Source organism: Panthera pardus, unplaced genomic scaffold (genome assembly GCF_024362965.1).
Source record: "Panthera pardus isolate Hobbes unplaced genomic scaffold, ASM2436296v1 HiC_scaffold_1, whole genome shotgun sequence".
Taxonomy (NCBI): Eukaryota; Metazoa; Chordata; class Mammalia; order Carnivora; family Felidae; genus Panthera; species Panthera pardus.
Window position 1 is genome coordinate 86,751,743 of NW_026526654.1, and position 14,084 is coordinate 86,765,826.

The following is a 14,084-nucleotide window of genomic DNA, read 5'->3' on the forward strand; positions in this document are numbered from 1 at the left end:
CCAACGGGTGTTCTGGCTATTGTTATATGGAGTAAGGGTTAACTTAGTAACGTGTAGATTTAGAAGGAAATAGAAGGCCATCAGTTCATTTCAGCCTTAAGCTGTCACTTCGGGCCGGCCCTTTTGAAGATTACACCTTGAACTTTCAACCTTGGGAGATGTGAGAAGAGGAAAGTCAGTACATAACTCCTGTTATTATAGCATTATAAGATAATGCTAGCTCATGCTATTTTTATACGAAGTTACAATAATACTGAGGTGCTGCTTTTTTATAGTGACTACAAATTTTAATTAACGGTTACCCGATTCTTTGTATCGAACCCTTTTTTTGAACTACAGTAATATGTACTGTTTGTCGTTACCCAAGTTTTCCATATGTTTCAGCCATGACTCTGGCAGTTCCTTTTTTGTAAGAAATTGCTGAAAGCTGTTACGCCAGGAATTTTGGAAATTCCTGAGACGAGATCATCAGAGAGGATTGACGGCATGTCGATAGAAAGCAGGCAACCCTCGCGATGTCAGCGGATCCGCCGCATGTTTTATTTCTGTCCGTTATTCTGAACAAAACACAGGTGGTAACACGACCCTGCAGCGGACCTACTATCCCAGGCCCTGGGCTACACTTCAGAACATGCCATCACTTCGTGAACTGCTGGGGTGCCTTCACGGTATCTGCACAGGGGGCGCGAGAGGTGGCCACCGTGTGTTCCTGGAGGTGAAGGTGTTCACCAACTGTATTAACTCAGTTTCACCTTACCGGGAGCATGGCCCTCAGTAAGACACATTTCCTCATTGAACGTGTCTGGCTGTGTGCATCTTAGGCGACATAAAGTTCATAGAATGCCCTTTCTCATGTGATCTGTAGGGATCTTCTGCCGTGTGAATTAGAAGATACGTTTGGAAAGCCACGGGTACTCAAATCCAGGAAGCCGAGTAAATATCGCTTGAAGTTCTTAGGTAAGGGCTGATAGGTAAACGCCAGTGAAATGAAGATGATATTGTGCGGACAGAAGACTTCACAAATTTCGGGGATGAAGTGTTAGGTCTTGGGGCGCGTTACCTGCATAAGGGTCCTGGATTCTTCAGTGTGAACTATATCCATTGGTTCAATCCTATGAGGAGTTAATAAAGGCTAGTGACAGTCTTTTTTTTTTTTTTTTTTTGGTGGCAATCTTAATTGTGTTTTATCACTCCAGAAATTCAGAGGGGTGTGTGTGTAATCAGTAAATGATTTCTTACCTGTTGACATTGTTATGACTTTGGTCATAACACTTTGGTGTTTATTGAAACTAGTTAATTATAGAAAGAGAATTTAGACTTACTGATGTTAATTGTGTCTAAATTACAGTAGCTTGATTCTAGTTTCCCTACTCTTTTTCTCGGCTTTTTGTGAATATTTTTCGGGGACACTGTGCTAGGCACAAGATGCAAAGAGGTCCATGGTATTCTCCCTGCTTGCGAAGGCCTGTATTCGTCGCTGACAGACAGAGTCATCCATGAAGGCCAGCACCAGACTTTGTCCTTACTTTCTCTCATCTAACCCACACAGCAATCCCATGAGGCAGATGTGATCACGGTCACGTGCTCAAGATGCGGCTTTAGGGAGGTCATAGCATCTGGCGATAACCATACGGCTGGTCGGTGCCTGGCCTGGAGTCACATGGCCCTTGTCACATTGTAATCATTCCCATGACACTATTTAGTGTCTGTCTCTCCAGTAGGCTGTGTGGCCAGGGGGGCCGTGTCCACGAATGCTCCCCTTTACAGCAGTCCCTGGCATGCCGTGAGCGTTCGGTGAACCTTGAAAAGATAGGTGATTTTCCAGCCTGTGTGCTTAACTGTTGGGTGCTGTGCCCTAGGTGAGGAGGAGAGGAATGTGGGCGTCTGTAAGGAGTGATGCGGACCCTAGCTGCTAGCACAGATCCCAAGGGCTCTGGGGATTCAGGGAGGGAAACACACACAGCCTCTCCAGGTTTCTCTATGAAGACTTTAAAAGCACAATAAAAACTCATTTGTACCTGGGATAATACTTTGAAGTTATTAAACACGTGTGTTTTCACCTTTCACCTCCATAAACTGTTCTCCCCTTCGCCGTTCCTGGTGTCAGTGGCAGTCCTCCCAGGTGCTGACCAGTGACGTGAAGGAAGACAGGGCCAGGTGTGGTTGTGGCATGGGGGTAAAGTGGCCCTGTGGCCGAGCCCTTGGGTCCAACCTCACGGAGATCCACTGCCCCAGAAGGCACTGGGGTGAGGCTGAGGCGTCAGGGAGGGGGGAACCGGGCCCCGACCACGTGCGAGGGCGTGTCGTGGAAGGTCAAGCAAAGACCTCCATGTTGGGCGTTAGGATGAGCAGGGACCCAGGGGGCGAGCGGGCCCCTCCGGCCATGAGGGCCCAGAGCTACCGGGGGCAGGAGGGCAGCAGTACAACTGAGGAGTGGCCTTCGTTGCCAGCCTCCTGATTGTGCCCACGATCAGCACTGAGCGACAGATGTCCCTTTTTCAACCTCAGAAAAGCCCTGGGCAGCGAAAGATCATTTGCACAGAAACTGAAGAGAAGTGTGGGCCCTGAGCCGTACACATATCTCTGGGGAAAGTGTCTGAGGCAAGCGGAAGAGCCAGGACAAAGACTTGCAGGAGCGGGAACTTCCCTGTTGTGTTCTCTGGTGAGCCAAGCAGCAGAGTGAGGAGGGAAGGGTGATTGGCCTGAAATCTAACAGGTAAGGGCTCTGAGGAAGAGATTCCAGGGTTCTGCTTGTCTGTTTAATGCCAGAAGTAGACAAGCCCATGTTTGACCTTGACGTCCCAGGCTGGGGATCTTGTCTGCCTGCTCGAAGGTGGGTTGGAGGTGTTGGTTCTAAACCTGTAGACCAGCCGGTCCCTTGGAGGAGGGAAGTGAGCGTCAAGCGGTTGCCCACACGGCCCGACTGTGTGCGTTCACTCCTCTGAGTTCCTATGTGGAATCCGTGGGTGATGCACCTGCTCTTGCATTTTCTCCCACGTTGAGAAGCTGCCGTCCGTTCTGCATCACTTCTTTACGCGGGAGCAGAAAACCCCACTGTCTACAAGGAGCACTCGTGTTTTCCGTGCTTGCTTTCATGGTTTTTGTCTCGCTGTACAGACACCGACTTCTTTTCTCGAACTGTTCACAACCACAATGAAGACAGAAGCAGTATCCCTTCTTTTTTTTTCCTTCAAAATATGCGTATGCTCTTTTTTTCTCTCTTTATTGAGGTATAATTAACAAAACTATAAGACGTTTAAAGTATAAAACCATGGTAATGTGATACACGTATACATTATGAGAGGATCCCTTTCCCCCGAGTTAATTAACACATTCATCACCTCACATATTTACCTTTGTCTTTTTTTTTTTTTTTTTGGTGAGAACATTTAAGATCTACTCTTAGCAAATTTCAATTATAGAGTCGAGTATGACTATAGTCATCGTAGTATGCACTCGATCCTCCGATCTTATCGATCCTATAATAAAAGTTTGTACTCTTTTATTATACGAAGCGTAATCCCTTGTGTCTGCTACCCCTGAGTAACCACTTCTATTCTCTGTTTCTATGAGTTTGGCTTTTTTTTTTTTTAATAGTCCACATGTAAGTGATACCATCCTGTATGTCTTTCTCCGTCTGGCTTGTTTCACTCAGCACAATGCCCTCTGGGTTCGTTCATGTTGTCACGAACAAATATTTCCTGATGTTTAAGGCCAGATATTCCATATACTTACCAGATTTTCTTTATCTATTGATCCGTTAATGGACACTTAGGTCATTTCCATACCTAGGCTCTTGTGAATCATGCTGCAGTTAACATGGGAGTACAGACATCTGTTCAGGATGATGTTTTCATTTCCTTTGGGTACATCCCGAGAAGTGGGGATATGCCACTTTTCTCCAAGTGGTTTTATTTCTGGGCTCTCTATTCTGTTCCATTGATCTATGTTCCACTTCTTCAAGGTTATCCAATTTGTCGGTGTGTAATTCGTTGTCTCTTATGATCCTTTATATTTCTGTGGTATCAGTTGTAATGTCTTCTTTCATTTCGAATATTACTAATTTTTATCTTTTCACTTTCTTTCTTGGTACATCTGGATAATGGTTCATCTATTTTGTTTATTTAAAAAGAAACAGCTCTTAGTTTCGCTGATGTTTTCTATAGTCTTTTTAGTCACTATTTCATCTGTTTCCACTCCGATCTTTGTTATTTCCTTCCTCCTGCTAACTTTGGGCTTAGTTTGTTCCTCTTTTTCTAGCTCCTTAAGGTATAAATATAGGTTGATTTTTTTTCTTTCTTTTTTGAGGTTCTCCATCTTCAACCTGCTTTTGCAGTATCCCATAGATTTACATTTGGTAGAGTTTTAGTTTCTTGTGTCTCAAGAGAGTTTTTGATTTTTCCTTTTGGTTTCTTCTTTGACCTGGTAGTTGTTCAGAAGTGTGTTGTTTAATTTCCACATCTTTATGACTTTTCAATCTTTCTTCTTGTTATTAACATCTAATTTCATGCCATTGTGGTCAGAACAGATATTTGGTATGATTTCAGTCTTCTTAAATTTAGTACAGCTTGTTTTGTGGCCTATCGTGCAATCGATGCTAGAGAATGTTTTGTGTGTGCTTGAGAAGAATATGCATTCTGCTGTTGTTGGATGGAATGTTCTAAGTGGTTTTTTTAAGTTTATGTATTTTCAGGGAGACTGAGACAGCGTGAGTGGGGGAGGGGCAGAGAGAGAAGGGGAGAGAGAGAGAATCCCAAGCAGGCTCCCTGCTGTCAGCACAGAGCCCAACGTGGGGCCTGAACTCACCAGCCGTGAGATCATGACCGTTCCAAAATCAAAAAGTTGGACACTTAACTGACTGAGCCCCCTAGGTTTCCCTGGAATGTTCTGTATATATATGTCTGTTAGGACCATTTGATCTAAGGTATGGTTCAAGTCTAAAGTTTCTCTGTGGATTTCTGTCCGGGTGATCTGTCCATTATTGAAAGTCAGGTATTGAAGTTCCCTGCTCTTATTGTATGGTTGTGTGTTTTAGTCTTCCGAATGGTTAGTATTTGCTTAACGTATTGAGGTGCTTTCATGTTGGGTACATGTATATTTACAACCGTTCTGTCTTCTTGATGAATTGACTCTGTTGACGTTAAGTAATCACCTTCTTTGTCTCTGTTACTGTTTTGTCTTAAGTATATTTTTTCTGATGTGAGTGTAGCTATCTATCCCTGTTCTCTTGTGCTTCCTGTTTACATGGAATATCTTTTCCCATCCCTTTGCGTTAGGCCTTTGTGTGTTCTTAAAGCTGAAGTGAGTTTTTAGTTAGCAGCATATAGTTGGGTCTCTCTAAAAAAAAAAAAAAAAAAAAATCCAGCCAGCCACCTTGTGTCTTTTGTGTTTTTATTTTTATTTTTTAAGTTTACTTATTTATTTTGAGAGAGACGCAGAAAGTGCAAGCAGGGGAGGGGCAGAGAGAGAGAGCGGGAAAGAGGATCTGAAGTGGGCTCTGTACTGACAGCAGAGGTCCCAATGAAGGGCTCAAAGTCACGAACCGTGAGATCATGACCTGAGCCGAAGTCAGATGCTTAACCAACTGAGCCACCCAGGGGCCCCTCTGTGTCTTTTAATTGGAGAATTCAGTCCATTTGCCTTTAGAGTAGTTATTGATAGGTATGGAATTACTATTGCCATTTTTGTCAATTGTTTTCTGTTTTTCGTTTTGGTGTTTTAATATCCCTCTTCTTTTGGTGGCTGTATTAACACCAGAGATGGTGTCTTGTTCCTACAGGGGTCCCTCTTGCTCTCCTGGGTGCCCTCCTGATCACAGAAGCCCTCATATTTCATGGCAGTCCTCATTACTTGACCCTGGGTTCCTTTAGAGTGGAGAGGAACCTACTTTTTCTCTTGAGATGGTACAGGCAAGGGGAGAAGCAGTGTTAAAGAGCTTTCATTCAGAAGAAAAAAAGCTAGGGGTGGCTGGGTGGCTCAGTCAGTTAAGCATCCGACTTCAGCTCAGGTCACGATCTCTCAGTTCATGAGTTCGAGCCCTGCGTCGGGCTCTGTGCTGACAGCTCGGGGCCTGGAGCCTGCTTCCGATTCTGTGTCTCCCTCTCTCTCTGCCCCTCCCCCACTTGCACTCTGTTTCTCTTTCTCAAAAATGAATAAACATTTTAAAAATTTTAAAAAAAGAGGAAGAAGAAAAAAGCTAGCCTGTCTTGGTTCCAGTTCCATGCTTGTTGTTTTTCATTTATTATCTCATCTACTTAGATTAATGTCACCACCCGTATTTCATCTAACGAACACTTTAACAACTTAAACATTTGAATGAGTTACACCTTTTCTCTGCCAATAGACTGGCTTTCGTCGGCACGGTCCAGCATTTCCAGGGATGTTGTTTTTGTTTGGTGAAAGCTTTATCCCCCGCACTGTCCACATATAAATAAAACTGGTAATTGAGGTTGGCATACTGAAGAGACACACTCCTAGTTAGTATTTGGTGCATCCGTAATGGTTTGCCTGATGTTCGTCTCCACTGCCTGAAGACCTTTGGTCCGTTTGTTAGGAATGAATTTTTTTCTTCTGACACGGTCTTGTCTCCTTACAATACGCCATAATTCTGCCATGAGCACAGAAAATTTCTTCTAGTTGTCATTAGGATTTGTGTCATAAACACACACATATGGCATAGGAGTCTTTTTGGGGTTAGAAAATTCTCATAATGGCACTTTGGGAAATTATTCAGGTTTGAACAGTCATATGGAGAAGAACTTATGCAATGTGGATAAATATTTTTATGTATCGGAGAGCAGTGTTAACATTTTAACTTACTCTTATTATTATACTTAGGTTTAGTATTAATGTACATAAGACAGCTTTCCCCTGGCTGTCAAGCCACTCGTAGGTCCCAGAGGCCTCCCCAAGTCCAGCAGTGTTAACATTTTAACTTAATTGTAACACTTACTATCACTTGTATAAGGTCTTTCCTTTTTAGCTATAAAAGTAGCTGTGTGGTATGTTTTGATGTGTTTAAGCTGGTATGATAGAAATTAAGTTCTAAGTCATAGGTGTCAAATACACACAAATCATGCATAGGAATATGATTTAAGGGTCCAGAGTTTGAAATCAGGGTGATTATAATTTTCCCATTTGTGGAAAGCAAGTAGGTCCCATAATTTGATACTTTAGGATGTGTGGTATGGAATAGCCCGAGAGCATGTGCTTTGAATTTAGAAAGACACCTGGCTTTGGATTCTGTGGTCATCAGTTGGAAATACAAAATACAGTGACTTCAATACGATAGAGTTCGTTTCCTCCCGCCTGACAAGGCAAGGATGGGCAGATAGGGCTGTTGGGCTGGTGGTCCCTCAACACATGGCTTCAGTCAGGGTCTGATGCGGTGGCTGGTGTTCACTTCTCAAGGCTGGGGGAAAGAGGAGGAGGAGAATGAACCACTTTGTTTTGAAGGCCATGGTTGTACACATTACTTCCAGTCACCTGTGCTTGCTCGAATGTAAGCCTGGGAGATGGCGTCTCGGCCACCGCGACCGCAGCCTTGCTCAGACACGTTAAGGAAGGGGTGTGGTTCTGTTCCTAGGAGGAAGAGGGGAATGAGGAGGGGCCATTCAACCATCTGCGCCCATGGCCTCGACCAAATCACTCTTGCTTGATTCTATTTGTAAAACATAACTATTCATAAAAATTAATGAAATCACTCTGAAGACGTCACCCTCACAACATTTTGTTGAAGAGACACTTGATAAATATAGGTATCCCTTCCATGTTCTCTTAGTTCCTCTTAGTGGCGTTTCTGAGTACAGCTCTCACCTTCTGATATAAACAGTGACGCACGCTTTCTGTTGCTGTGGAACAGATTACCGCAGGCTTGCTGGCTCAAACCGGTGCACTCGCAGTTTCTGTGCATCAGGAGGCAGAGCACAGCATGGGTGCGTCCTGTGCCTGGGCCTTCACAAGCCCACAGCCAAGGGGTCGGCTGGCTGCGGGCTTAGCTGGGGCCTGACCGCTTCGTCCAGGTCAGTGGCAGCGTTCGTATCTTTGCAGTGGTGGGACCCGGGGCCCCAACTTCTTGCCGTCAACTGTAGGACACCGTGCTGCCCGAGAGGCCACCCCTGTGTCTGAAATCCTTCCTCCCGGATCCTAGAGGCTTCACCTGGCTTCCTGCCGGATGGGCTTCCCCAACATAGCCCCTGAGTTCCTCAGGCCACCACGGAGGGTTTCTAGAGTCTGCTCATCAGACGAGACATTGTGTCTAACACAACTCACGATGAGGGTGACATCCCATTGCCGTTGCCGTAGTCTGTTGGTTAGAAGCAAGGCACACGTCCTGCCCACACTCAAGGGGAGGAGGTTTCCCTAAGGCATGAACGGGAACATAGGGACTACCCGGGGGTGTGTCAAGCACGATAGCTGTGTTTCATTTAAAATCACCTCGTATAGCTGAAATACCTAACAAGTAAAAAAAAATAAAAAATAAAAAAAATAAAAATAAAATCACCTCGTATCGGGGCTCCTGGGTGGCTCAGTCAGTTAAGCGTCTGACGTCAGCTCAGGTCATGATCTCACGGTTCGTGGGTCTGAGCCCGCATCGGGCTCTGTGCTGATACCTTAGAGCCTGGAGCCTGCTTCGGATCCCGTGTCTTCCTGTTTCTCTGCCCCCTCCCTGCTCGCGCTCTGTCTCTCTCTCTAAGATAAAGAAAGACTAAAAAAAATTTAAATCCCTTTGTATTTCAAATGGAGAATTCTAGTTTGTTTGGCACTATCGTTTCTCAGGTTCTGGTAAAGTGTCCATGGGGAGTTTTTATCAAACTAGAAAAACTAGTCTACATTGATTCATGGAAAATGTATATGTATGCATATGTTAAGAGAGAATATAAACATGAGAAGGCAGATGGGAAAATATGTCCTGCTTTCCGTGGCGGCCAAATAAACACTTTGGGATGGCACAGATTTGATACCCTAAGAGCTCCTCCACAAACCAGCAAGATTGTGCCTCATGTGAAAAGTCAGAATGGTCTGTCCGTGAAGAAAAACACCACACAGAGTCCAGACCTGGAGATCTGGTGTCGAAATTAGCCTCAAAAATCTTACGTCATTTTTCAGATAATAGTAAAAAAAAATGTAGTTAAAAAAAACCTACTGTTAATAGCATGAGATCCAACATTTGCTTTTAGCTCTGTGATATCCTCGTTTGTGATATAAATGTTGTTCCTCGCCTCCTCCTTGCAATCAAAGGCTAATTTTTCAGGAACATTGAGCATCATCCTAAACGAAGCCTTTAGTATCTGTCCACCTGTCCATCTGTTCATCCAGCCAGCCAGCAAACAGCTGTTGATTTCCTTTCATGGTCCCCATGCCGTGCTGAGCTCAGACGTAGACACAGCACTGTGGTCTTTGCTCTGAAGGAAATCTCGGTTCATACGGCATATACCAAGGAGGCGATGGGTGTCGCTCCTGTGTTCATGCAACTTCGAATGTCACCGATAAAGATTGTTTTAAAATAAATTTTAGTAAATACGTTTATACACATATAGCTAGAAATGAAGAAATGGTGTGCTGAGAGTATAAGAGAAATGAGGGGTGCCAGTGGGGTGGGGGGGGCTCAGTTGGTTAAGCGTCCGACTTCCAGTCAGGTCATGATCTCGAGGTTTGTGAGTTCGAGCCCCACGTCGGCTCTGTGCTGACAGCTCGGAGCCTGGAGCCTGCTTCGGATTCTGTGTCTCCCTCGCGCTCTGCCCCTCCCCCGCTCACACTCCCTCTCTCAAAAATAAATATTAAAAAAAAAAATTTTTTTAAGAGGTGATTAGTTCAGTCATTGAACATTTAACGTGTAGTTGATGAGTGCTTACTCTGCACTAGCCCCTCTTCTGGGTTCAAAACTGAGGTAGATCGTAGGTCACCAGATGCTTTGTTGTTTCTGTTCCTGGCCTTCCGGTCCGGTCTCTAACTCGGACGGAGGAAAGTCGCGCTGTTAGGAAGGAGCGACAGCGAATGAGAAGCCTCAGAGGGCCCCGCTTCCCTGAGTTCTAAAGCGAGTGACGGTTTCCACAGAGTTCCTGGAACACTCACTCTTCACCTGCTCCACGTTCCTGTCTTTTCTGTGGGCTCCCTGGGCGTGTCTGACCAAGAGGTTTGTCACAACCAAGCCGTGGGACAGGGGCAGGGTTAGAAGAAGGTCTGCACAGAATAAAAGAGAAGCAGCGAAGGGGTTGGTGCCCTTGGTTTTCAAGACCAGATCCGCACATTACACTTCAAAGGAAGGGTAGAAACTTCTGTCCATCTGACCTTGTCCCTTAGGACATGAAACATTCGACTTCAAAGGGAGAGTCATATCGTTAACTCCTGAGCTTAAAACGAAGTGCTGCCTCTTCCTTTTCCTGATGGATGAGTGAAATTATAATAAGGTCTTAATATGAGGTTGAATCAGCAGGAATTCAGCTATTTGTGGTCAAACAGCAGTGGAACCGTAGGTCTTCGTCTACCGTAGACGTGCAGGCCTCTGACGAAAGGTGGCAGGTGGGTGCAATTTATTTGGCGTGTGAAACGTTTGGGTATGAGAAGGGTGTAGTACCGGACTCAAGCCTGTAATTAAAGGACAAGACGCGACGGGGTGTGCGTTGTGCCAGAGCATCTGCATCCCGGCGGGCATGTTGCTGTTCAGCAGACACCACGACAGCTCAGGAAGCTGAGCATTGCACGCGTCCCGACGTCTCTTTCTACACTTCCGAGAGGTCTGATTTTTATGACTCTGTTTATGTGAGGACTCAGTTATGAGCTGATAACGTGAACGAACTTAGAAATCCCTTGGCTCAAATCAAACGCCTTTATGGAAGTAGGCCTGCATTCAAGGCAAAACGAAAGCGTATCCAGCTGGAATCTAAACAAAATTAAACTTCGCTCTGCCTCACAAAGGCTACCGAACTAGTTACGGCAGATCACCGAGAAGAAGCTTCAGACGGGGCACCTTAAATTGTGTGCTTCTGACCTCGAGACTTCCACCTTGAGAAAGGCTTACAGAATCCATCGCATAAGAGCCAGATTAAAACAGCAGGCCGTACTCCGTTACGAAAGATACCATCGCCTCCCAGCGGCTTTATGTGAGAAAGATTACCAGTGGCCCATTAAGATGCCAGCATACCACAAAAATTGACATAGACCCTCCCCTTTTCTTAATAAGACAGAGTATCCAGAACTGTATGGGTTATAATTGAACTCTGAAAGACCTAACCCTTTGACTCAAACTTTAGTCACTCAAAGTTTATCGCAATGGATTTTGACCCATAGATGGTCCTTGACAATTTGCCTTCAATTTCCATACCCCTTGCACAGAAACGGGATGCGAAAGGTAGCCTGAGTTTTCCGTGTCCCCCACGTCCCCCTGAGGGTACCTGTTGACTGCACAGTGTGCAGTCACTTTCTCCCATCTGGGGCGAGGCCACAGTTGAGCCTTTGGGCCTTAGTCCAGCTGCCCTTCATGTTGTCATGGTGAAGTTAGGAAGGATCCAGGTCCGGTGACTGTAACAGACCCCAGACAGCAGCCTCGTGAACGCACCCACCCGGTGCTGGCGGTGGCCACGTGGAGTCCGAAACCACGCTCCCGGCTTGCGGCTCCCCCTCGCCGGAGGCTCACCTTCACAGATGGCCCGACGTGACAGACCTCAGGAGCAAGGGGCACATCTGTTTCCTTTAAGAACGTGACTCACAAGGTGCTCACTTTACTTCCAAGCATAGCCATTTTGAAAAATGGGGAGAGTGGATACGGAGGGTAGTTGTTTCTCTCTGCCATGGTATCCTCACGTTCAAAATCAGTTGGAACGCCTCAGCGTACCTTCCTTTTTTTTTCCCCATTTGCCATTTTCCATCTATTTGTGCTCTTCCTTTTTTTAAGTGCTCCTAAAACATCGAAGCATAGCTGACAATGTCACATTAGCACACCCTCTTTTGTAACAGCTCCTTTGCCCAATCCAGGCAAACTATTTGTCTGAAAGTGTCAGACACGCCCAGAGAATAACCAGCACTGGGACCTCATCATAAGCCCCTGTGGAGTAGATACGAGACTTAGACGATGTTCGAGAATTTGCCACACACTGTGATCAGGGAACCGTCTGTGTTCTCAATGTTTGTTCTTAATCAGGTAGAATTTGCTTATCTAGTTTATAGGTTTGTGGTAAGGATTACAGCTTATACTTTATTTTCCAGGGAATTAAAAGATTTGTTAATGACTATCTTAGTTTAAAAAAAAAAAAAAACCAGGCTTCTAGGCTTTACTGTGGTGATCATTTCACAATATATACAAATAGCAAATCATTATGTTGTGTACCTAAAACTTCTGTAGTATATCAGTTATGCCTTTGTTAAAAAATTACGAATGGGGGCGCCTGGGTGGCGCAGTCAGTTAAGCGTCCGACTTCAGCCAGGTCACGATCTCGCGGTCCGTGAGTTCGAGCCCCGCGTCGGGCTCTGGGCTGATGGCTCGGAGCCTGGAGCCTGTTTCCGATTCTGTGTCTCCCTCTCTCTCTGCCCCTCCCCCGTTCATGCTCTGTCTCTCTCTGTCCCAAAAATAAATAAACGTTGAAAAAAAAAAATAAAAATAAATAAATAAATAAATAAATAAATAAAAGAAAAAAAATTACGAATGAAAGTATAACATATCCATCTGTCAGTCACGAATAAGGCTTAGTTTTTTGGTTACATCTTTAAAAAATATGTGGGCTGCAGTTTTTTTTTTTTCCTCAAAAAGTTTTAATGTTCAACTAAAGCATACATTAGAACACAGTGGATGTCATGTTTAAGTCATACATCCGTCTTTTGAGGACAGTTTTTAGAATTCTAGCTTTTGTCGTCGTGATGTCACCGTGAGTATGGCCGGGTAAGTTTATGCGTTGGCATTGGATACCCTTCCTACTACTGACCAATCAGGAGGTAGGTGTTTTAGCCTTTAGATCCCAAGAAAGAACGGTATTGGCAGGAAGAGAATTTTCCAGTGGGAGAGCACTCTTCCATGAAAACTCACATGGCCTTTCTTATAAGAGCTACACGATTGTCCTCAAAAAGCACGGAGGCACTCAGAGCCAGACCCATGGTTCCCTCTGGCGTGGACGACCAGGCATCCGCAGGCCACGACGGGTGTGAAAGCCCAGCCCCCTCCGCGATCCTCACTTCTCCCGCTGAGCTCGGGCTGCCCGCTTTCCATGTCTGTCACAGAGCTGAGCCCCAGCAGTGACGAACTTGTACAAAACGCTTCAGCGTGTCAGGTTTGCTTTCCTCAAGGCTCCTCCCCTCGGCTTGCAGACGACCGCCTTCTGGCCGTGTCCTCACATGTCTTTCCTCTGAGCCCACCCTGGTGTCTCTCCTTCTTAGAAGGACTCTAGTCCCCCTGCATTAGCCCCATTTTACCTTAGCCACCCTTTTAAAAGAAAGGCTCTATCTCCAAATACAGTCACATTCTGCGGCATCGGGGTGGGGGCTTCGACATACGAATTTTGGGGCGGGGGGGCGCCCTTCAGTCCGTAACAGTGTATAAAATGTGGAAAAATGTTAATATGGTGAGCGACGTGGCCCTCGAGGGTTAAATTTAAATCCAGACATTTGCGGATTTCCTCCTGTGCTCTCATTGTGTTCTGGTGCGTGATACCTGGAGATACAAAGATGTAATTATTTCCTTTGCTGTTTCCGTGTTGGCAGGCCTGGCAGCTTCGATTCAGCCACCTCGTGGGCTACGGTGCCAAGTATTACTCTTACCTCATGTCCAGGGCGGTAGCTTCCATGGTCTGGAAGGAGTGTTTTCGACGAGACCCTTTTAACAGGTAACGAGGGGGAGGAATTCTTCTCCGACACCAGTAATCTGCCACCCCCCCTGCGTCTGAAGCCAGGCCGGGAACCTCAGCCGCTTGCCCCGCAGTGCAGGCCACTGCCAGGCCCTTCCGACCGGCTGCCCGAGACGGGGCCGGGCCCCGAGCCTCCGCCTCGCCCCGCAGCACTCACGGCTGTCACACACCGGATGGTGTGGCACCCTCCTGTCACGCCCGCAGGGACCTCTGCGTGAGGGGTCTTTGTGCCTCCTAAGTGGGCCTAGACTG

The 14,084-nt window shown here is 45.8% G+C and overlaps 1 protein-coding gene across 4 annotated transcripts in view; it reads left to right on the forward strand.

The window, feature by feature from the left end:
* MIPEP (mitochondrial intermediate peptidase) overlaps positions 1-14,084 on the forward strand; it is a 162,744-nt gene that overhangs the window by 119,930 nt on the left and 28,730 nt on the right. The window contains exon 18 of one of the 4 annotated variants that reach the window (XR_002079609.2): positions 13,690-13,800. The exons of 2 other annotated variants lie outside the window; for them this stretch is intronic. Coding sequence is in view for 1 of the 2 variants with exons in the window: in XM_019447962.2 (XP_019303507.1) it covers positions 13,690-13,811 (122 nt within the window). In the remaining variant the exon portion in view is untranslated. Of the gene's footprint in view, positions 1-13,689; positions 13,812-14,084 lie in introns of those variants that run through there. One more of the 4 variants, XM_019447962.2, reaches the window with a different exon arrangement.